The following is a 24,618-nucleotide window of genomic DNA, read 5'->3' as shown; positions in this document are numbered from 1 at the left end:
GTTGAACTTTCATATTTATAAATATGAAAATGTTTATGCTTCAATCAAACCTGAAGAATGACAAATTCATGAAATGAATTGATGAACAATTCTACTGCTTGGATACTGAAGAATTTTATATTCACCAATAACCAGCTGCTCTTTTGTTACCAGTCCTGTTGTGTAGGTATAATGCGTGAAACATGATCTGGAGTTTATATATAAAGAGATTTTTGAGGGGGTAGAGGGAAGAGAGGGTATGGGACACAAAGTGGATTTTGTGCTCATTCTTTTTACAGTTGCAGAGGAATCTTTTTAACAAGTTGAAAATAATTTAGATTACTGCATCAATCCAGTTTTTTCCCTATTTATAATTTACTCAAGTTTTAAACATGATTGAAATGCAAGATGACTTGAATAAATGAATACAAATGAGGTCCAAGAGTCGTGTAATCATAGATATTATTGCTAGTTGTAGGCTGCTTGTCATAGCTTATAAATGTAGTTTCAGATTAGCTCTTTTTTTAGATTTTGCTGTGAAACTGGTGGATCTTCTACTTTACAAGATAGCCTGTTTATTGAGAATGAAGATTTTCCTCTTTGGGCTTTTGTTTCTTTTACTTTGTTTTGAAGTCATTAAACAGTCCTGTTAAAGTCTTCAAAACTTCTCCCTCACATTTTACAGCAGAAAAATGTAATACTTCAAATATATTGATTTATTCATTAGGTGACTACTCTTAGTTTAATGTGTGTGGGTTGGTTATTTTTAATATATTGTCCTGCAGAATGAATAAACCTTGGATGAAGGTGTTCTTTCAGGCTTCTTATGTAAAGTTTTTGTAGCCACTGAATTACTGCTGGAGTGAAATATTCCATAATAAGTAAACAAATTTATTTGTTAAACTGAGTTGCCCAAATGTATTTTGTCATTGTGATTTCTTTATATGTCTTCATGCTGATAGTGCGTTTATGTGACAGTACCTCCTATTATTTCATTTTAATTTCTGTTCCTGAGAGTTCATTTCAAAAGTGCATGCCTCTTCACTGCACCCGTTAGAGTAAGAAGTGTCTTGGATTCCTTTATGCATTGAGGAGTACCTGGGTATTAATGAAGGAGATAGTACTAGTAACTAAATTCTGATATCTTGCTTTTAAATTTTCTGAGTTTTATAATCCACATATGGCATGGCACTTAAAGACAGCATGCTGTAAGAAATGGCAGTACCTAAAAGTTCAACTTTCATTGGTCACTGATTGTTTTTTGTTTTGTTTTTTTTTTTGTTAGTGTGTGTTTCATCCAGGCAGATAGTAATTTTCTAATACCAGTGGGGTCTAGAAATTTTTTGTAGGCAGTTTGTTTCAGAGATTGTTTTCTGATCTCAGGCTGAAAGGAAATTGTCCAACAAGCCAGTTGTGTTGGGATGATGGGATTTAGAAAAACTGAACCCACTGAATGTTATGAGAATGGAAGAAATTATGATGACTTTTTTGGCTTGAAGTGAGAATTGGTGAACAATGCTTCATGTGATCTCAAAGACTTGCATGCTGCAGCATCTACCATATGAATGCATGTTTGAAAGCATTCCTTTTCTTCTTACTACTTGAGCATTAACTGTATTCTCTCTCTGCTTCTTTTTATCTTTTTAAAGGTTGCAACAAACTGTCCTGTAAGGATGTATCAGTATCACCGCCAATGAATTCTTTCTACCTTTACATAAGGGTGAAGAAATTGGAAGCTTCAGTCAGCAGATACTTCCCTGACTGAAAGACTCCTCAGGATGGATATTTTTGAGATGCATCCAAGCAGTGTGTGGAATCCTTTTATTTGTGTTTGAGGTGTGAACAACATCTGAAAGATCTGCTAAAAGGATAAGGAGGAACCTCTATGGGTAACCCTTGGCTGGAAACAATTACTGGTCAACCATGGTAAAACTTGCCAACCCTCTTTATACCGAGTGGATTCTTGAAGCTATACAAAAAGTTAAAAAGCAAAAGCAAAGGCCTTCTGAAGAGAGAATATGTCATGCTGTTTGTGCTTCCCATGGATTAGATAAGAAGACTGTTTCAGAACAGTTGGAACTTAGTGTTCAAGATGGCTCTATTCTTAAAGTTACCAACAAAGGCCTTGCATCCTACAAGGACCCAGATAATCCTGGGCGGTTTTCATCTGTTAAACCTGGCACTATTTCTAAATCTGTTAAGGGATCTAGGGGAGCCTGTAGTGAACTTCGTAATGTGGATTGGAATAAACTCTTGAGAAGAGCAATTGAAGGGCTTCAAGAACCAAATGGCTCCTCCCTCAAAAACATAGAGAAGTATTTGAGAAGTCAAAATGACCTAGCAAATATTTGCAACAATCCTGCCTTTCAGCAGAGGTTGCGCCTGGGGGCCAAACGTGCTGTGAACAATGGGAGATTATTGAAGGATGGACCTCAGTATAGAGTGAATTATGGCAGTTTGGAAAGCAAAGGAGCACCAAAATACTCCAGCACTTTCCCAGCTTCTCTTCCACCTGTCAGCCTTCTACCCCATGAAAAGGACCAGGTGAGTGGAAAATGAGGGGAAATGTAGTAATGAAAAAAATATTAGTATTGTTCTCTGTTTACCTAATGCAAAAATAAGGATTCTTCTTGTTCTTCATTTATCTGTCTAAATATATGTAAGGGAGGATGCATGTCAAAGGTCCATGCAGAATCAGTTCTGGTAGAGGAAGTTTACTTAGCTCCCTGTCTCCTGCCATTCTGGGTTGGATAGCTTGCTGTTTTCAGTAGATAAACAGAGCAGCAGGGAAGAGTACAGCTGTATATTCCCTTCTAGGCGTGAGACTGTTGTCTTGCCTGGTGTTGCTGAAATCTGCAGTGTGATTTGATTGCGGCCTTTTACCTTAAATTCATGTCTGGACATACTGATTTTCTTGTAGCTTGAACACCACCTGAAATGCTACCCGTGGAACTCTTGATATTTAAGACTGTTAGAATGATTGTTTTTAAAGCTACTTGTATGCAGATATTTAGCTTTAAAACTACAGTTAGTAAGAGCTGGAGTTAATGTAAATGTTCTAGCAATCTAAGTGAATGTGTCAGAGTGACAAATTGACTAAACTGCAGAATCCTCCTCCTGTTTCAGTTTTGTTGGACTTCCTACATGGATTTATTTTTGTTATTACTTGGCCTTGTTTTCAGGTTAATTATTCACAGGGTTTAAGCCTTGAGGGAGAAGGGGGTGTCAGTGTTCCGCTTATGAAAGGATAGCGTCGAAGACATGTCTGTAGGCATTCTTTGATCATTTCCTATTTAGTATGGTGAAGTGTTTTGAATTTTCAGTGTTCTCAGAAAAAAGCTACCTATTCTACTTGAATTGGTATTTTGTTTGTGTGGGTTTTCTTTTTTTTTCTTTCCCTTTCTCAGTGGTAAAATTTCATGGCAGTTCTTTTTAGCATGGAATACCCCAGAACTTTGCCATTGTAGAGGTGCCATTCGTATCTCCTAGAAACTGTGTGGTTTTCACTTTTTTCTTCAACTGATTGTAAGGCACTGGAGGATGCAGAATAGAAAATGCTTGTATTAGAAACACTTAGTGAAGTTTACTAGAATACAGTTTGTGGAACTGTCAAGAGGTGATAGCTGTAGGTTGATTTTTGTGAGCTTTTCTGAATATGTGCAAAATTATTGCTTTTATATGTGAATATTTCTGTCAAGTTGGGCTTCTCGGGTATTTGAAAGATGCATGGAGCTTCATGCTCAATAATCAGAATGGAAATTCAGAAGTGTTGCTTACTGTGCAATTACTGCTGTAGCCATACACTATAAAGATTTAATTAGTTGTAGTGATAGAGCTGTCTGTTTAAGTACTTTCACAGATTCTTCTCTAATTCTGATACTCTAGTGGCATGAAAAATTTGAAAGCTGGAGTACTGAGCAATCAAAATAGTTTAATGCTATGATGTGAATTTTGTGGAAACAAAAATCTCCCTTGTTTGGCTACCTACTGGGTCTGGCATCCATTGCAAGAAATGTTAGTTGGGTCATGATGCTGAAGAAGCCGTTACTGTCATACTAAAATACTGGTATAAGGATAAATCTGTCTTTTTAGAAGGTAGCCAAACAAATGTGTTCTCTAGCAAGTTTTTTGGCAAGAAATAAACTTTCATTTGGGTGCCACAAATTAGCAGTGTGACTTCTATGTTTAAAAACTGTTCAGCATACTTTGTCCTGACAGAAGTAGTTTTAAGGCGAGGTTGGTGAAATCAGGAGTTGCCTATCAGTGTAGTAGTGCTTTGTTGTGCTAGTTGTGTTACTGGTTACTGGGCAAATAATATATTTACTTGGTTTAAATAAGTTTGGGGTTTTTTTTTACTTATCTCCAAGCTGCATGGCTTTAAGTACACTTAAAGGGCATTTCTGAAAGTAACTGTAAATGATTTCTTTATTACTGGGATGTGACTGCATGCTCATTTGAAACTGATCGTAATTCATGAATGAGCAGAATGACACAGTGGGTAAACTGTTAGGCTGGTTTTATTGGAAGTATTTAAATGGCAGTATAGGCATGTCAAGATTATTTACTGAATTGAATACAGTAAAATGTAGTCATCTGGCATCTCAGGAATGACTAGTCTTTGAAGAGGTTAGTGTATTTTGAAGTTTCTTTGGCTGTTTGTATAGCTAGCACAAGAGTTGCATGTTTGTTTGGGATTTTTGTTTTTAAATACTAGAGGTGGAGTTCAAGGATCTCTTTTGTTGATGGTCCTTGAAAAGAAGAATAAACAGGAGGATGCACAGAGATCTGTTTAGATGATAGTGAAAATTTAATTTTTACTTTTATAATTCATAATTAATATCTCATTAGGATGAGATTGTTAGAAGATTTAGTCTGTTAGAAGTGCATCAGAGGTCTCTGGCAATCTGAACTTTCACACTAATAGGACCAACTGCAGACTCTGAACTTTTTTTCCTGAGTAAAAGGTGATCAGAAGAGATACAGTACTACCTATGTGTGTTTGGTTTGTGTTTTTTGTTTTGGTGTAGGGTGTTTGTAATTTATCCTTCTCTACACTCCCCATCTGCCCCACATTCCCAAGAACTGAAACATCTAGTGCACTGAGAAGGTAGATGCTGGTGCAGTGCAGTGCCACTGAAGTTAGTTTTGCAGACCTGGAGCCTTGACTATGGTATGGGGGTGTTAAGTGTTTTGCATTCAGTGAATACTGATGTGGAACAGGGAGCTGGAAGAGCTGAAATGTCGTACTAGTGGTGGTGATATAGAGCCACTTTCCTTGTCTTCGTATTAACTGGGTGTTCTGATGCTGCTAGATACAGTTTTCTTATTAGATGTAGAAATAGCTGCAGCTAGTTAAAGCAATATAGCTTGTATTGCCACATTATGTCCTGTAATCCATAGGCCTATGCTTTTTTGTGTAAAAGTGGTATGTTTCCTTCAAGTGCAACTTCAAGTTGAAGGACATATGTAGCGTAGCTGTTTGAATCTTCTCTTCCTCCATCCCTTTGCATTCCCTACCATGTATCGTGTTTTTCATTTCTGTATGAAGAGGCAAGTGCAGAGCTCATAGAAAGGACAGATCTAGAAGTTTAGGTGTAATGAGTAGTATAAATTACATTTCTAAGGACATCAGTTATCTTAAATATTCTAGTGGTTACATTAAGATAGATACTTACTTGAAATAGGCAGATAACTTGAATCAATGCTCTTCAAAAGGTGCCTGGTTTAAAGTGGTGTGTTAAAGGCCTGACCAACCTCCAGCTAGAGGTCGAACTGCCTTAACAATGAAGGGAAACTAGAAACAGTGGTGTCCTTTTAATGTGTATGAGCTGCTTTATTTCCTTTCCTGAAAATAAAACCTCAAAACCACACACACAAGAAAGCAGAAAAACAAGGAAATTTGTTGCTGGTTAGTTTGATCCTGTGCCTTTCACTAGCAATGCATAGTTAGTTTTAACAATTTAACTGCTCTTACGTGTTCTCCCTTATGTTCAGAGTATCTTGTGTGGATATCTTCCTTCTTGGTGCTTCGCACCTGCTCTCACCCAGCATCTTCTGAGAAGGGTTTTATGAGTATGTTAAACAGAATAGGAAGTGTAAGACGTGGTAATGTAGTAGGAAAGGGTGTGAACAGAGAGAAAAATCAACCTGTACATGTTGAGTGGCACCCTTAACCCTTTAATGCATTAAAACACACTTCTGGAAATGCAGCAGTAAAGTAGTACTTAAAAGTTACAGTTAGTTTTTAAATAGGTGTTTAATTTATCATTAATGCTGTCAGCTGTAGAATGGCAATACTGCTCATGTTTTCTGTGCACGTGCACTGTGTTCCTTGTTTTCCTTGTCACTTGAACAAGTTCTGTCATTTTGGAGCTGCACCCTAGGAGTTAGCTGTCTTCTGACCTCAAATGGTGTGTGACTATAGACCTGTGGAAGTAGGTGTTTATAGGCTGTAGACAGCTCTTTATTTACTTGTTTTAAAACAGCATAATTTAAAAGGATAAGTTCACCTTCTAAAGGTGAAGAGGCAATGGCTTTTGCAACATTTTCAGAAGGTTGTGGGAATGTATTGTGTATCTCAGTAGTTATAACCTTGCTATGTTCAGAATAACCACGACTTTTAAAGTACACTGAAAGATGCAGTGCAAATGGAGATGACTTATTTCATGCTGTATTTTCTTGGTTCTCCTGAAAACTGTCTTGAACAGCTCAGCAACTGTATTAACAGTTGTTTCCATCTGATTCTTGGCATGAAAATTCATTAACACCCCTCCCCTTTCACTTTCAGTTTGTCTTTCTAAGCTGACTTTCATGCAGAACCAAACTTGTTTTATTAATTTTTCATACTCTGAACTCTTAGCTAATTTTGTTTTCACTGGCCTACGTACATTTAGCTTTTCAAAGTGTAACTTGGCATTGGTTGAATTTCAGTTTTCTGGTATGTAGTTTGTGCCAGTGCAGACACTGGGTGTTCCTCCTTCTGTCTTTCAGGCAAAGGGCCAATCTATAGAGAATTGCTTTTTTGGCATCAAGGCTCCTCCCTGCTTAGTTTTTCAGCCTCCTGCCTTCCTGTGGTTAGGCAACAAGAGACTGTTGGCTGAGATTTCTTTGCATGTTCTACCTTGTTCCCTCTGGTCTCTAGACTTTCCACTGAGCAGGAACAGAAAAAATAGAAGTGCTGCGCTATGTATGTTACCAACTTACACGTAAGGATATGTTCCTAATGCCTAACTTTGGAGTTGGGTTTACATGGAGTCTGTGCTGCTGAGGATGTGTGTGAGCACCAAAAATGTAGTGATAGGTTTCTGTAGGACAGTGTTTGCAGTGCTACAATTGAGGAGACTATAGACAAGGGTATTGGAAAAGAAATCTAGGTTTGAACCATTCAATCTGTGAATACTATTGTCTTTAGAGACAACCTGTGTTTCTCCCCTTACAACATCTTCATGATGTCTGAGGAGTGTTAGTGTTACTTGACGCTCACTAGATTCTATCACCGTTCCCAAGATAGTTCAGTTTCTTGGAAGGGTGGGCTGCACCTCAGTGCCTGTAGCTCTTGTTCTTGATGTTCTGGGATGATTGTTGGGGACTGCTGTGTTCCCTCACTTCTCTGCTGCTGTCCCTGGAGCTCCTAAAATACTAAAATTGCAAAATCCATCCATAAGCCAAGTCAACATTTGCAAATGTATCCTCTTTGCACTTGAGATACTGTAGTTTATTGGAATTTGAAGAATGACTTACCTTATCTTTTGAGCACTTAAAACTGAAGTGGAAAAGTCTTGTTATCCAGTATTGTGGAGAAACAGCTCATACTGCTGTAGATACTGAACTTTGGGGGTTTTTTTCTGTTTTATGATGTGGCACATTTGTATTGAGGAAGCAGGCTGGTAAAAGTTTTCTTGAATCATATGGTGGGAGGGGAATTAAAGAAACAGCTAGATTGGTGTCCGCTTCTTCATAAGGCAGGTTGAGTGCAGGTTGGGTTTCAATTCTGGTGTTAGTGATTTCATTTCTGCAAACAGGTAATCTGTTTGGAGTTGGGGAAGACCCCACTCATCCTCTTTTCCCAAAGCTGGATATTTAGTTCTGCATGGTGTGCTCATGGTTCATATTTAGTGGAAGAAGTGATTCTAAGCCTTATACTACAAGCTGTTTAATTCTAAAGCCTGGTAAAATTTTATTCTCTTGGTAGTTTCTCTTCAACATTAATTGTTGTGATGCACTGCAGTGATCCCTGTATTGAAACTGACAGCAGTGAGTTAAAGAAGTCCTGTGTAGTTCCAGGAGTTCTATTTGTGTTTGTTCATTTGTGTTTTTTCCCCTAAATTCTTGTCTGAACTGGGAGTGCACTTGATTCCTAAACTACAGTTAGAGGTTTTATTCTCTGCGTGTTCCCTCTAAAATTAGTTTTTCTTCAAGTACTAGGTACACGGATATCTCCTTTGTATTCTGGAAGAAATCTTAGAAACAGCAGAAGTCTGCCTTAGACATAGAGAGAACTACCTTGCATGTTTTGTCAGTGCTGTATCCTTACTGATCTTAAATGTCTTTCCTCTCCTGTGTTCAATAATAGTGATAATATTGACTCTGTTTTTTCTGTGGCAGTTGAAATATGATAACAAGTTTGTATTGTTTCTTGGTGTTTCAGGAACTTTGTTATAAAACAGGTGATAGCAGACACTGTCAACTGTAAAGTATTTTTTTGACAGATGATTAGTGGTTTGTTTTTTTTTTTTTTTCTTGAGAAAGATTCCTAAGTATTGATCAACTGTTAATCAACCATAGTTTTCCATTTTGGTCATTGAAAATGGCAAACGATTGCCCCCTTAGAAAGAACTTTAAGCTAGCATTGAGAAAAGAATGGCTCAATTGGTGTAAAACATCTTTTTTACAACTTTGAATCCAACTTTTAATAGGGACCTGTTAGCATCTTTACACGGGACATCTCTCTTCTGTGTATTCAGGACTGTATTTGCTTGGGTATAAGGACAGAGCCATAGTTCCTATGATTTTGAGGGACTGTTTCAAGTCAGGACCCTAATAATTTGTGGAACTGAAGGGAGGGAGTTGCTGTTGTGTATGGGAGCAACACTATTAGGGCTTAAAATGTGGGTGTAGAATTTCTGGATGCACATCAAATCAGGTAACACTTAGCTGATAGATCCACTGTCATCCTGTGTGGTTACTGGATAAGAGACTAACGTTTAAGCTAGTATGATTTCCTTTGGCCCCCAAACCACTTGTGCTTATATCCCTCCTTTTTGAGCAAAGTTTTAACTGGTGTCACTTAGATTTTTTTGCATGGCTTATTTGGGTTTTCTGCATTGTGTTTTTTGTGTGTTGGCTCCTTTCCATGTACTTGCAGAAAATCTTTACTGAGGCAGTCTTCTTACAGTATGAATTGTGTGACCTGCTAAAGGCTTCTCTGTGTAGGAAACTTCAGGGCTGCTTCATTTAGTTCTAGGTGAGTCATTTTGTTTCTGTGCATTATTGTCACTTTAGGTTGCACTGTGGAGAAAATTGTACATAAGGAAAAAAGATCCTTGGGAAAGGGGAACTTGATGCTAGTAAATTGTCAACTTTTGTGTGTCTCTGCAGTAATAGTAGCAATTTCTGTGCATGTGTTTCTTCCTCAAGTATTTTGGCTCTATAGGGACAGAGAGTCTCATCTATCTGCCCCTGTGGTTGTGGTGATACAGTCCATCAGTTAGCGTCTAATGCAGTACTAGGTGGAGTAGGCCTGAGACTTCTGTGTCTAATTACAAGCAGTACTCTGGCACAGGAGAAAAGCTGTGTATGATCTCAGCAAAGTTGTCTGGGAGGCATGGCTGATGTTTGTTCATCTAAAAAGAATCCTTAATAGAATCGGGGGCTAGCATAAACTGTGATGTTTGCCGCACGTTTTCCACGTGCCCTTTAGCATTTTATTTCATCGCTAGTGGTGTTTTTCAAGTTGGCTTCAATTTCAGAATTCTTGTTTTGTACAAAATGGGGAACATGACTGAGTGTAGTTTTGGGAATTAATTTTTCTTATGTCCATGTACCCATAACATTAACTAGCAGTTTTTGTAGTTGGGTCAGTAAGAGAAAATGTCAATAGAAACCACGTTTCAGACATTGAGTAGATGTAGTTCTTTAACAAACGAATAAGCAGTTAAAAGTAACAGTTGGAAGGAGTAAATATAATTTTATCATAGTTGTGTAGAATTTTCTTGTCTTTGTGTGGGAGTGTTGTATTATAGCACATCTTTTGGCACTATATACTGGGTGATTATAGAGAAGATTGAGATGGCTATTTGTCAGATGGCAAAAGGATTAAAGGTAACCAAAACAAGCTGGAGCAAGGGAAATTCCAGGTAAATGAAGGAGAAAATCCTTTATAATGAAGATGGAGAGACACAGAACAGGGGCTGAGATTTGGCTGTGGAATCTCCATCCTCAGAGGTGGTCAGAACTTGACTAGGCGAAGTCCTGAGCAACCAGAGGAAACATTTGAGTTTGGTCATGTTTTGAATGGTAGGTTTGGGTACATGCTCAAGAGGTCTCTCTGTCTAGAGTATTCTATTTAAACTTGAATTGAGTATGCTTCTCCGAACTGTGGGCTAATAAGACAAAAAGCATAGCTTCTATATGCAAGACTATGATGATGAAGATTTGCAGACCAGCTGCATTGAATAACCACTGTTTTAAGCTAAAGAAGCTTAAAGGGAGGTGGAAGCTTCACCTGGGAAAACCATCACGGGAGAATTCAGAGTGTTTATTTTTGTGTTCTGTTATAAAATGAATGCTTCTTGTATTGGTTGGTTTAAGAATAGTGAACATCTTGATTTCCGTTTTCTTGGAGCTTTTTCTGAAATCAGGAAAAGTAGAAGTTGAAGTCACTGAACTTTTAGCTTTATATACCGAACCCAGGAGGCTGGGTCTGAAGCCTGCTAGATTTCATTTAAATTCCATGATTGTTATGTGGAGATCTCACCTGCCTCTGCTTAAAGAACTGTTGTTCCTTATGTTGATCTGTAAGAATGTGAGTAATGCCTAAATTGCAAATACTGTGGAATTCTCTAAAGTGCTTAGGATTAGTGGATAATAAGCAGTAGCTAGTAAAAGGGGTTATAGAAAAATACAGTTAAAGGGTTATAAAAAAAGGCAGTGTTTTTTAAGTCTAACAAAATTCTCAAGAACAAAGCGATCTCCATTATAATCACTCAACATGAGTTAGTTAACAAGTTCTATGCTTATGAAGGCTGCTGTATCCCTCTCCTGTTCCAGACTTGAAAAATAGTCAACTTTCATTTCCTACTTTTTTCTTCTTTTGCCCTCTTTACACTAGTATACCTTCCATAGGAGTCAAATGAACAAGAATATGTTAGTGGGAGAGGACAGTGTATTGACTTTTGCAAGCAAGTGTTTGTAGTTTTCAGTCAGTTTATACACATGGAGGTTTATGTAATAAACAATGGGATTATATATAAACATGGTATTTTCTGAAGTGAGCTTTTTTTTTCTGACTTGAACTGTCCAGATCTTTCCTCTTTATCCAGTTATGAAAACTGAATGTCACTGAAAACTTTTTAAAAATGTTTCACTAATACTGGAAAGTAGTAAATAGGAATTCTTTCTGCCATACAGTCAGTGTGTGTTTGACACATGTTCTACTGACACAGCAAAGTCAGGTTTCATTCAGATGCTTCAGGTGTTGCAGATGTTTTGTGAAGGTCTAAAAATTATATAGATAAATCATTCAAGAAATGGCTAAATAAAACCAATCACAGGGTAGAATCTGAAGTTAGCAGCACATGCTATGTGAATACAGAGTGGTCTGTTACTATGCTTATATATACGTATGTATAAATGAAAATGTGTTGGAGCTCAAGCTGTCTTAGAAGCCAGTGACTTCTTCTGTGGCCACTCTAAAGAATTCCTCTTGTTGAGTCACTTGACTACTCTGAGGAAGGAAGTTGTTGGTACTTACGTGTCTTAATGGTTCTAAATGCCATTAAACCAAATTTTAAATGAATACATTTCTGAAAGGGATCTGTAGTTAAGCAATTCCTCCTGTTCATATCTATGGGTTTAACTTTTTCATATCTTGTGATTAAAATTCAAGGAGATTTTATCCTGGATAAAACACAGAATGCAGTAAGTGGTTAAAAATAATAAAATAAAAAAACCTGGTTTTAGCTATTCCTGCTTTACATTTATTGAAAACTATTTAAGAACTAGGGTGAAAACATGAGTTCTGTTCTGGGCTTTGCCACTTGGAATTTCTGTGGTGATGGGTAGTAGTTTTGATTTTATGCATTTGTGCACTGTGTTTAAAAAACGATGAGTAGCTGCTTATCTTGCAGACATGTTTTCAGCTTTGCAGGATGGTAGGAGTCTTTTATTTGGGATACTAAACCACTGGAGGAATCTTCCCCTGTGTTCCCAACTTCCTATAATGCTCTGAATTCAAGATGGTACCTCAATTCTGTGTATGAACATTTTTTTAAATTAATGTTTTTTATTATGTCTCCTAGATGATACTAGTGGTGGGAAAAGGTTGTACTAGGATTTTGTTTGGTGTCTCTTATTGAGATACCTGCTGCCTGAAGCAACACTTTCAACATGTTTTTTAGGCACCTTCAGCCTGCTAATAGAAAAAGTATTGATAAAAACAGATAGACCAGTTTTATTTCTAGTCTATTTCTAAAAGTTATGTTGTTAAAGCCACCGTAGTTGATTCTAGTCAAGGAAAAATGACTTTGACAGCTGGCAGCTCTATTCTGCTTAAGAAAGCAAAAAATCCGAAACACCTGGATGTTCAGGCTTCATTGTGTGAACATGCCGTGTTTAATTTTCAGTATGTAGTTCTGAACAGAACTGCCCATAATCTGTTAATGTAAATCATTAAGATTCAGTTTTATATTGTTTACATTTGATTTGTTTTGAAGAAACCTCTGACAGATTTGATTTTTGGAGAAGAGCTACTAATGTAGTTGAAGACAAGCTTTTTCCCTTCTACTGATCTGTCTGGTGGTAAAATTCTGGATTGCTTGACATTTTGCTATTACATGTGACTTTCCCTAAAACAAGTGATTTTTAATTATTCTTAGAAGTTTAGTATGCAGTTTACATTTAAAGCTTGATGCCTTAAAATTTTGTATTTTAACTTAGAGCGAGTTAAGAGACAATTAGCTTGGTGTTCTTAATTGGAGAAGAGAACAAATGCAACTTTCTCACCCCTTGGTAGCAGGGGAAGGAATCCTAAAATAGTTTTGGTAGCTAAAGCGATTTTAACTTTGAGTCTCTTATTTTACTTTTCATCTGAAAAATATTTATTTTAGTTTTTAGTGGACTTGTCTCATCTTTCAATTTCTGACAGCATAACAATTAATAACAATTTTTGTCTTCCCCCTGCAACACATGCATTTTGTTTACTTCACTGTTACTGATATCATTGCAAGGCCAGCAGCTTTAAATTAGGTTAGCTTTTTGTCTTTTATGTGCATAGCTATAATGACTCCTGTTGTTACTGCGTTTTTTGTAAGCCATGACAACTTGACTCTTTCTTAAGTGTGTATTTAATAGAGTTTACCAATTAGAGTAGACATCTGTTTGGAGATCAGTGGCAATCAAAATAACTTACAAAGAAGTTGTTGGCTCATGATGCATCTAATATATTTCTGGAAGTTCAGCTTCTTTTTAGCTGTTGCTAAGAGATAAATTTTCATTGACATGAGGGATGTGAGGACATGTCAGCATGCTACCAGTTGTTTTATAGGCAGTTAGCTCTGCCGCCTTGCAGATGGTTGGAAAACTCTTGGTAGTGGGTAAGTGTGTGCTGATTATCTCATTGAATTAAGGTAATCTTTTGTTTTCAATGAATTCTGCGGACCAGGCACTGAGCAGCTGCTCTACTGTTGGATTCTGGATTTAGTGAATACAAAGATTATGCTAACGGATATTTAGTTCTGTTCCAGGTACTGAGTATTAGGCCACTATAAGAATTTTTTTTTATTTAATACTACCTTCAATATGTTAGTAATCAGGGCAACACCATAAGACATTTTTGTCAACATTTTGACTAAAATGTATTTTCCACCTCTGTTGTCACCACATGCTCATTGACAGTTTAAAACTTTGAAAGTAGGTCAGAAAAAGAGATTGCAAAGAATCATTGTTTTTTCCTCCCTCCTACTTTTCTCCCCCGTCTTGCTTAAGTGGTGCAAAGGGAAGCAATTCTTGTTTCTGCTTGCATTTTGTACTATTAAAGTTGGCTGAGTTGTTTTTTGCTGGCTTGTGTTGTTGTTTGGGTGGTGTTTTTTTTTTTGTTAGGTGTGGTTTTTTGGGTTTTTTTTCCCCTCTTCCCCAGGAAGTCTGATTTTTTTTTTTTTTTTTTATGCTAGCTAATGTGGCAAATATCACTTAAAACTAGTTTGTGATTTATTAATGACCCTTGCTTCAAAAACAGTTTAAGGAATCCGATTTATAAACTTTATAAATACATCTGTTTATTTTAGATTACAGTTGTGAGTTTACCTTCTGTATAGGGGCATATATTTAAAGGTGATAGTTCACAGTCGTGCTAAAACTTGCTTGTAGACTTGTTTCCTCGCCCTTTTAAAAACAAATTAGTGGGGAGTATTGGGTTTTTAATTAGATTGCTTTTATTATAGACTGCTTTCAAGATTTTAATAAAATAATTAGTTTCTAGAATGAATTTGCAAAGAGTTTGGACAAGTAATCTGAGCATTCCCCAGGTAAAGCTTAAATTATTTGGATTGCAGAAAGTAAAAACAAGTCTGGATTTTTAGACAGTGTTTACAGACTCTCAATAAGCAGTTATTGTCTTTAGATCAGTGTAGTTTTGTCCAGGAAAATTTTATTTTGTAAGGATCTGAAAAGTATTTTTTCTTTTATATTAATTCTATTGCTTCAGAAATACAATGTATAAAATATAACTAGAATAAGATATTATTATAACAATTTATTTATAAAGGGGCATACTTGGTTTACTGTGCTTTATAGAAATGGGTAATACACTCTCTTCTGTAACATCATAATGGATTAAGGACTTAAGTGATGTTAGAGAGAGCTGCTTTCTCTAAGGCATTTTGGTTTCTCAACTGGATTTAGAAATAGATTTGAAATAAGTGTGTTTTGTTATTGCAGTACTTCTTTTCCAGGGCAAGAGGTAACAAAGAGTATGAGTTTAAAGGTCTGTGTTGAAGGGTCACTATATAATGTTTTAACAGGTTCTTCCATCTCCTCCCAACTCTTAATCCAAACTGTATGTTCTGATCAGACTTCTGCCTGTAAATAGTTGCTCATCTTCCAAGCCGTTTCAAGAAGTATTGTTGGCCTGTTTGTGTTGAAACTTCATTGTTCAAAAAATAAAAAGCCTACTTTGATGTCAGAATTCTAGTAAAAGAAGATGATTAAAAATCAGTATTTGAAATATGAAGTTTAGAAATTGATCTGTTCCTAAGTTGAATGAATTTTATTTGATACATAAAACCTATAGTAAGATGGGGATGTGATATTCTGAAGAAATTTTGCAGGAAGCTTGGAAGCTAAAATGTTTTTTCCTGCTGTAAAAATACTGTAGTCAAATGCTACATCTTTCGAATTATGGAAAAAAGGAACCAGCTTCATATTTGATTACCCTCAACATATTTTTGCCCTAATAATCAAATTGGTTTTGATTTCTAAATAAAGCGTTAACACTTAGGTGGAATACATTCAAATGTAAATGATTGCTTGAAATAGCTTCTCAGACTGAAGAAATCCCTCTTCTCTTGTAGCTAGTGGATGTTTTAATAGATTTATTTCCCTCCAACCACTTCTAGTTCACTGAAATGCTGCCATCTAACTCTAAGTACACTTCCAAGAATTACTTCTGTTAGGTACCTAACAGGCTTTTTTTGTGACCTGGTTCATTCTTTGAAAAGTAATAATGTTCATAGGGTACAAAAAGGCTGAGATACTGTCATAGAGAAAAAGCTTTAAAAATGGTCTGCTTAGTATCTGTGTGATTGTCCCAGTGTTAAAACTAACTATAACATAATAGTATGTAAGAAAATCAAGTCTTTTCGTCTGTTAGCAGCCTTTCTTAGAATATATTGGGTAGCTAAGGTAAAGTGATTATTAGTCCTTTCTGCAGGCAAACCACACCACACCAAAACAGAATAGCTCACACAGTGGTATCTTTCAGTAGCGATGGACTGTGGCCTCATTGGAGACCAGGATGAAGATATATGCAGGCTGCATTGCAACTTCAAAAGTATCAGCTTCTACTGTGAGAGGTCAAAATGACCATGGCACAGTCTTGGTCACAGCATTGTTTGCTCTTGGTGGCGCTATAATGTGGCCAAAACGAGCATAGATAAGCATTGGGCATACTTGTTAGGATTTTGGAAGTTTTAGTGGTGTGATCTAGCAAACCCATTCACCTCAGGTCTTTTTAAGTCCTATAGTAAAGGGCGCCTGCTTTTGGGTAGCTTTTCATAAAAATACTGCAAAACGCTATAGTTTGAGGGAAAAAAAAGACCTGACATTTTAAATTAAAGTTAAACAGTTTTCTTGGAAGGGAGTTTAACCAAGAGGTTCTGCAGGGAATATTATATATTAACTTATTATATTACTCCCTTGAAAATGGATGATAAGACTATAAAGCTAGCAAGAGAGGCTAATCAAAATCTTAATTACAGCTCATATTAGCAGAGGTACAAAGACAAATGTTTTGACACAAGCAAAGCAGCAACAGGGAAGCATGACTTTTAACAGCATTTCAAACTAAAGTGGCAGCTATTGCTTGTAAAGCACTACATGAATGTGTTTGGTCTCCTGTAGTCTGTTGATATATTTACTTTCATACAGAAGTAAAAATACCAGTTTTGCTAAGAAGTTTTTTAGTACTGCAAGAAAGTAATGTTTGTATTTTGTTTGTAGTTTTAGCTCATTTATATTCACATTATAGTAAATAGTCTACAAAATATTTTTCTTAATAGTTCTATTAAATTCTGTCACAAGTCTATTTGATACAGTTTATACTTACTGTCAGCAGCTATTCCCTCTGTGGTTATTACATCAAAAGACAGGTTCGGTATTTATACTGTATGCCTGGCTTTCTGTTTGCTAAGTGGGGGGCGGGGGGGGGGAGGGTTCCAATTGCTTTTCTAAGAGCAGCATAATCTAGAAGAGATAACCTGCTTAGTGAGAACAATAGTAAAACAAATTTTTTGGTTGTTTTTTTTTTTTTAAAAAAAAACTTTCTATGCTAGTATGAGTAAATTGAAGACTCTTTTTGAGATTCATGAGATGGTAATCAACAAGCACCAATGTAAAGCTTGAGAGAAAAGCTACAGTAAATACTTGATTAGCAGCTGCCGTGGAGGTACTGAGAAGTGTCCTGTTATTGGAAGTGGAAGGCAGTAACCTGTAATCTGTATAAAACCTGTTCATACTATGTACAATTTAGGTAAATCCTTAGGGCTCTTTTGCTGAAGTTAACAGTTTGCGTTCAGACTGTACTTCTGAAGTGCTTTTTTTTTGTTACTTGTGGAATCACTTTCAGTGGTTCTCCAGAGTCCTAATTAGGAAGTCACTAATAAGAATAGCACAAGTGATAGATGAGGCCCAAATATTGTGCCAAGATGGACAGACTTCCTTCTTTCTTTTTTAAATTTGTGGCTACTACAGAAACTTCAAGCTGAGCAGCGTTCATTTCCCTCTACAGCTATTCCTGAATTTTTCCCATGAGGGGACCTTAGCTGATAAGATCTTAACTTGGTTTTGTGGTTTTACTGCTCATAATTAGGGGAAGGAAAAAGCCAACTATGATGTGAGTTTACCATTGTGGTATGGGACACAATATAGTTCATGTTGCTTCCTGTCATGTCATAATCTTTATTAGGCTATTTTGCAGAGTTAAGTGGTTTAGTATTTAGCTTAAAATAATTTGTTGAAGTGGAAACATACATGGCAAGTGTTGAACTGCTCATCTGGTAGAGGAGGAAAATCTTTTTCTCACCTTTCTTTTTACTAGCAAAAAAAAAAAAGCCAGCTTGAGGCCCTGACTAAATTAGATATATTTCCTGACTAGAGTAGAATTGAGTAGAAAATGCAGGCTTAAGGCAGTGTTTAAGCCTTCAAAGCCTTAGGAAGGGACTGATGAGTTGTCCCCCCAGCTCCTTGTGCTGTAGGGTCTTAGTGGTAGTAGCATGGCTGAAGCTTTGGAATAGAGCTGTCTCCTCTGTTAACTTCAGAGCTCAAGCTTTTATTGCTGGATTAAAATAATCTTTCTTTGACTGTACATTGGAACACTGGTTTAAATCATGACTGAGTCAAATAGATAATCCATTAGAGTAGAATAAAAACCCAAATGAATGCAAGGAAGTTTTTGGATTCTGTCTTGGAGGTGCCATGCAGATGTTTTATTTGAGGATGGAAAGCCTTTTACCTAACTTATAGGAGAGTGCTGTTATGCAAAAAATAAAAAAAAAAAAGATGGAATTTTGTTAATAGAATATTACTCAGAATTGTGTAGCCTAATTTATCCTGCAGAAGCATTTATGTAGTACTTCTGTTTTCCCTTTCCCCAGAGTTTATATAGCTTAATTGGACCGATTCTTCAGATAATGTAACCATACCAGCACCTGATCAAGATGCCTTTTCAACTGTTATTAGTACTGATGGGCATCTTCCTGTGAAAACTTCTGGAAACAGTTGGCTAGTGTGTTAGCCTCAATAAAATACATCTTCTCTGGAGGACAGTGTCCTGAGTGCGTGCTAGCAGGTTTTCCTGTGCTTTCAGGGTTCACAGGTGGCATATAATGCAAGTGTAACAACTAAAAGGCAATATTCTTTTGTGACTTTGTGCTTTGTTTTTATTTGTTGCCCTATTAATACAAAGTTGAAATACTTTAAATTGTCTGTAATTCCAATACCTAATATGAAAACAGTATGAACAAAGCCCTCAAACTCTGCAATGGAAATCTGTATTCTGCAGTTAATAGATGTTGTCCTTTAAATTCCAAGCAAAATGCAAAGAAACCATAAGAGGACTGTTATTTACCTTCAGCTTATAAAGGATAGAAGCGAGGGGGGAGTAATGCTATTTTCTTATGAAAGTTATCTTCTGTTTGTGCATGTGACAGTATACAAACTGATTTTGAAAAAAACATGCTTTCCTTATTGCTTTGTACTATACAGTACAGTTGCAGGGTGTTCAATCCTGTCTACTGCTGCTTTCTCTGATTTGTTGAAGCACTTCCATGGCCTTTATTGGGGCCAGTAAGAAAGGGCTTTTTGGCATTCAGACTTGGAGAACTTTTCATGCTAAACAAGATCCAGCTATTTTCTCATATCAGGTGTGGTTGTTCTTGGAGATAACGTAGTAGGTGAAAACATTTTAGGATCTGTCATGGCTACTTGAAAATAAAAATACTTACAGTTGTTCGTTATCTTCCATGTCTACGCTTCAGGGGTTGTTATTTCAAGCTGTTAGGGTAGAAGAAATTCTAAGAACATGTATTCCCAGAAGGATTTAGAAGGATTTAGCATGTTGGACACTAAGTAAGATTTGAGGCAGCTAGGACACTTCCTGATCTCTGTTAGTCTAGGACAGTGTCTGGCATGGCTGGACCTGCAGAACTTCAATTTGCATGTCTCATTCACTGTTGTAATCAGAAGTAAATGTATTAATTTCTCGTAACAGTGGTAAATGAATCTTGAGCTGCTTTTCAGACTTTAAATAATGAATCTAATCTACTGCAGTAAAAGCTCTACCAGTCAATGAGTGTGGTACTTTAAGTAATTCTGTGGTTTAAATCTAATTACTGTACAGTGCTTTTTAAATCAAACTTTTACTGGCTGCAGGGCAAAGAATCTTAAGCTTTGTCAAACTTAAACTGTACATTATGTGGAATTATCTTAAGAGTGATAACTACGATCCTGTCTTGCGCAATGTGTTCTGTATTTACAAGAGAAGAATTGCAGCTGTTTAAGTTGGTCAATTATATAGGAAATAATGGGATTGACTGTACCAAGATGCCAGGAAATAATTGAGTGTGTAAATGAGAGCCAAACTCATTAGTCTATGACCATCATACAGTGAATGCAAGGTTTTAATGATAAACTAGGTATTAATGATGGAGCTTTTCTATGCTACAAATGAGCTAATTTATAAACTGCCAGCACCTGAAGAAGGAAGTCTCCTAGGGCCAGGGGCTTGTGTATTATAACATATTTATTGGTTTTATAAAATCTGTATTGCATTATCTGTCCAATTTAACCAGGAAGTATTTTTCTTATAATTTAACTGTAAATCTCAAGAGGAGAAAACTGTGGGAGCATGATTTTACATTCTAATGCCACTTAGCAGTAGTGATTCAGGAATTGATGCAAATAACTGTTTTAAACAGCTTCCAGGGAAGAAAATTAGGTTGGGTTTTTTTTCTTCCAAGAAGTGATTTCTGTGTGCCTTGGGGTACTCTATTTTTACACATATTTTACATTCACACACAAGTGTGTGTGTGTGTGTGTATTTATATATATATATAAAGGTTTTATCTGCATCACCCTACTTTATATTTAAGGATTTTTGAGGGTTTACTAACCTTGTCATTCTGTGAAGACTGACGGATTCTGACTTTTAAGAAAATATAAAAATATGGTGCAAGATTCAGTGAAGATGGAAGGGGAAAACAAGACTGTAAGGGAACAGAGGAGGAAATTACTCTGTGTACTGTTAACTTTGCAATGGTGGTACTTGTAATTTAGAGAAGCTTCCTTTCTCCAGGTACTGGCAGCCATTCAGCAGTGTTGATGTTTTCTGTTTGAAAAGACAAGTTAATCAAGTAACTTGGTGATAGCTGCAGCCAGCTGCAGGTGTTGGACCAGAAAGTGCAGGTATTACTATAGGGTTGCTATAACAAATAGCAAGGATCGGGGTGTGCTTTTAAGGGAATTCTGCCCACTGGCATGTTTTCTAGCTCCCCTCTCTTACTTGTGGTGTCTTGTGTCTTGTTCTGTATTTTCTTATGCAGAGTAGTTTCATTGCCTGCATGTAGTATTAACTGGGACTGTTTTATAAGTAGCATGATGAAATAGCTTCCAATGATAATAGTTAGTTGTTTTGCAGAATAGAAAAACCTTTTCTATAAGGGCTCAGTATGAGTGTGGATTTCTAACTGTTCATAGATAAGAATACTGTTGTATTTCATGCTAGGTTATCCCACTCTTCCTTCCAACCCCAGTTGATTGCTATTTGTATCTTGGTTGTGGCATGTAAGTATTGCACTGGATCTTGTAGTAAGGTCTGAAATTACATGGGTGCATGTTTCTGTTTCCAAAACAGATGCGGAGGCGTAAGCTCTGTGTAGTAAAAGCATGGAGGATGGGACAGGATATAGCAAGATAACTTCTGAACTTCTCCCATATTGAAATCACTTCTCCCATGTTGAAATCACATCAGATTTGTTCTATCTGAAGTAAATGTGTGTGCACATTGAGAAAATATAAATCTTCACTGGGCATAGCAGTTTACTCTCATGTAGGGTTTTGCTTGGGTACCTGTCTGAGAGCAAGCAGTCCCATTGCATAAAGTGTACTGCCTCTCTTGTCTCTTAAACTAGAACAAAGTAGAAAGTTAAATGTGTATGGAAGTCATTAATGTTATGCTCTTGAGTCACTGCACGTGTTTTTAACCACAGTTTTAGTATAGCTATCTCTGTTTTGCCAGTGATTTTCATACTGCATTATGCTGGCATCAGGACTTGTGATAATATACAGTGACCATCATGCCTTGTCCTGGAAGAGACTGGGGTAAAGGCATCGAGCTGGATACATGCCCAGACTGCTGAACTGTTCATTGTGTTCTGGCAGCTACATATGGAGCTGTGATTGCTGCCACCTTTTGCAGAGTTGTTGCTGCTTTTGAATTCATGTGGAGAGGAGTGTTGGTATAGTTCTCTTTGCTGGATCTGTTGCTTCTGTGCAGTCGAGTGATTCTGCACAAGATTCCCCAGCCTGTGGATGTCATGTCTCCAAAACTGGCTTTGCACAAACCACCTATTGCTGTCACTGGTTTCCAAGACAACTAAATCTGGGAGCCATAATGTTGAGCCACATGTGTGTTAGAAAGATTAACCAAAGCTCTTACAACTGGGAGGCTGTCATAATAGCCCAGGCTTCCAGGTACTTTATTTTGGTGGTCTTCCTGCTATTTGTCAGTGTGAGTTTCTGTGGTCACCATGAAATTACTATCTCTGTGCCTCAAGAAAATGTATTGAAAGCAAGTAGATCATTAATGTTGACTTCTTTCAGATCAAATGTAAATGCCTTTATTATATTATGAATTAATGGTCTTGGTCTGTTTGGGTTACTTGATAATGTGCAGTTGTTTTAAAGGAAATGAATCTTCTTTGACTTTGTTCAAATACACCAAGCTTAATGAAAGGCAGTTCGAACTGCATCTGGTTTAATGAGGCTCGCTTCCATCAAATTTACTGCTTTAAACCCGACTACAAATAAAGTAAATTAAAGACCAAATTATTTCAATATAGATGTGCATTGAGCCAGTGTTATAATGATTAATTTCCTCAAGTGTTTAATTCCCAGTAGGTTTTTGTGTCAACAGCCAAAAAGGAATTTATTGACTTTACATTAAGCATAGTTTGGTCTACTTGATTATATTATTCAAGTCTGAATTAGTGGGTGGTAGGAGACTGTGTTGTATTGGAATTTTATTTTGTCTTAAGCAAACTGTCTCATGCCTTATTAACTACTAGCACTTAAAGTACGTAGTTCTGACTCTTGGAATAGACGCTAGGGCATTCAGAAGTATTGTTAGTGAGTTTCTCCTATTTGTTATGTAAGAACATCTGTACTCAAGCAGTGTTTTCTCACTCTCCTGCCTGAAGAGAGTGATGTGAAGACTGTGCAGTAAGGTTGTAAGTTTCATGGAAAATTCACTAGTTAGGGTGTTCTGTTTGGTTTTGTTTCACAAGTGATAATATATCAGCTGATCGGCTGAGGGAGCTGGGGCTGTTTAGCTTGGAGAAGAGGAGGCTGAGGGTAGACTTCATCACCACCTACAACTACCTGAAGGGAGGTTGTAGAGCAGTGGGCGATGGTCTCTTCAGCCAGGTGACAGGAGATAGAACAAGGGGAAATGGCATGAAGCTGTGCCAGGGCAGGTTTAGATTGGATATTAGAAAAAAAATTTTTTACTGGAAGAGTTGTTAGGGCTTGGAACAGGCTGCCCAGGGAGATGGTTGAGTCACCTTCCCTGAATGTGTTTAAAAAAAGGGTAGATGAGGTACTTTGGGATATGGTTTAGCATAGGATGGGAATGGTTGGACTTGATGATCTTAAAGGTCTCTTCCAACCTTGTGATTCTGTGATATTTGGGTTCAGTTTTGGTGTACACACATTTACAGACTGTTTTCTCATCTGGGGTAAGCATAGTTTAGATACACAGTGCTTCCCACTGCTTCCCTTCAGAGTCTTAACACATCTGTTGCTCTAAATAGATGACTTTCATTTGTCTCTGCATATTATAGATTGCAGTGAGGAACATAATTTGACTGATGTCTCCTGTCTCATGCAAAGATAATGCTAGAGGAGTGGGTTTTTTTGTTTGTTTTGTTTTAAAGGGCAGCAGATGCCACGTGGAATAGTTAATACAGTGTGTGTGTCATTGTCAAAGGAGTCATATCCTCAAATGCATTCTTTTCTCCCCTACCATAATATGGCATCAAAGTATCATATCAGAAATTATAGGTGTTGAAATAGATGATCCTGATAGACCTTTTTATGTTTCAATTAAAAATTGTGTTGTGCAAATGTAAAAAAAAAAAAAAGGTAGATTTCTAGTTGGACATGACAGCCCTCCAGTTTGAAAAATAATTACCATTGGATCTAACTTTCTGTTCCATGTCTGTTATCAAGTTATCTATCAAAGAAAATGAGATGAGTGATTAAAAGGTTCAGATCAAAGGCAACTGATTTAGCTTCACTGGAGGCTCCCATCTTTTAATTTAAAATGTATCTATGTCTAACTGATTACCTCTCACATTTATAAAGAAATATTGACATCCTGCTAAAGTGTGCAATGACCTCACTTCTAGCTGAGTTGTGTAGATTTCACTGCAGGCACTCTGGAAGCATTGATATTCCTGTAACCTTTTGAGGCAAGATATGTGTTTAGTGTATTAATGAGCTGGTTGAAGTGATGTACAGTAATTTCATCCTTGGGTAAAAACAGATGTGAAAGATTCCGTTTTAATATTTAATCAAGCTCAAAGCCTCTGTTGGCTTGTTTAAGTTGACCTGACAGCATTATACCTGGAAACACTTTGAATTAAACCCTGAGTGCTTGACCTTGTTCAAACAGTTGTAATTTAATAAGGCTGCTGTCTTTGTGGAGATAGTGAGACTAATGGGCAAATCCTTTCTTGTCCAGGATTGCTTTTTATTGCAGTGGAAAAACTTCCTATCTGTTCTTAAAAACATTTTAATCACATGAAGTAATAAAAATGAAATAAATAGCAAAAGGAGTTTTATGTGATAGTTGCTAGTCCTAGATTATAGTTAAAGAAGGCATTCTAGAAAATACAGGCTTTCTTCAAATGTCTTCCAACGTTCTCTTGTGAT

General features: G+C 36.8%; 1 protein-coding gene across 1 annotated transcript in view; it reads left to right on the top strand.

Moving 5' to 3' along the window:
• Positions 1-1,902: 1,902 nt before the first annotated feature.
• KAT6B (lysine acetyltransferase 6B) overlaps positions 1,903-24,618 on the top strand; it is a gene marked incomplete at its 5' end in the record, with an annotated part of 104,880 nt that continues 82,164 nt past the window's right edge. Inside the window, 1 exon segment of the mRNA XM_084264759.1 lies at positions 1,903-2,523. Coding sequence (XP_084120885.1) covers positions 1,903-2,523 — 621 coding nt within the window.

This window comes from Gallinula chloropus, assembly GCF_964237585.1.
Source record: "Gallinula chloropus genome assembly, chromosome: 5".
Lineage (NCBI taxonomy): Eukaryota > Metazoa > Chordata > Aves > Gruiformes > Rallidae > Gallinula > Gallinula chloropus.
This window is presented reverse-complemented; position numbering and strand designations above follow the sequence as displayed.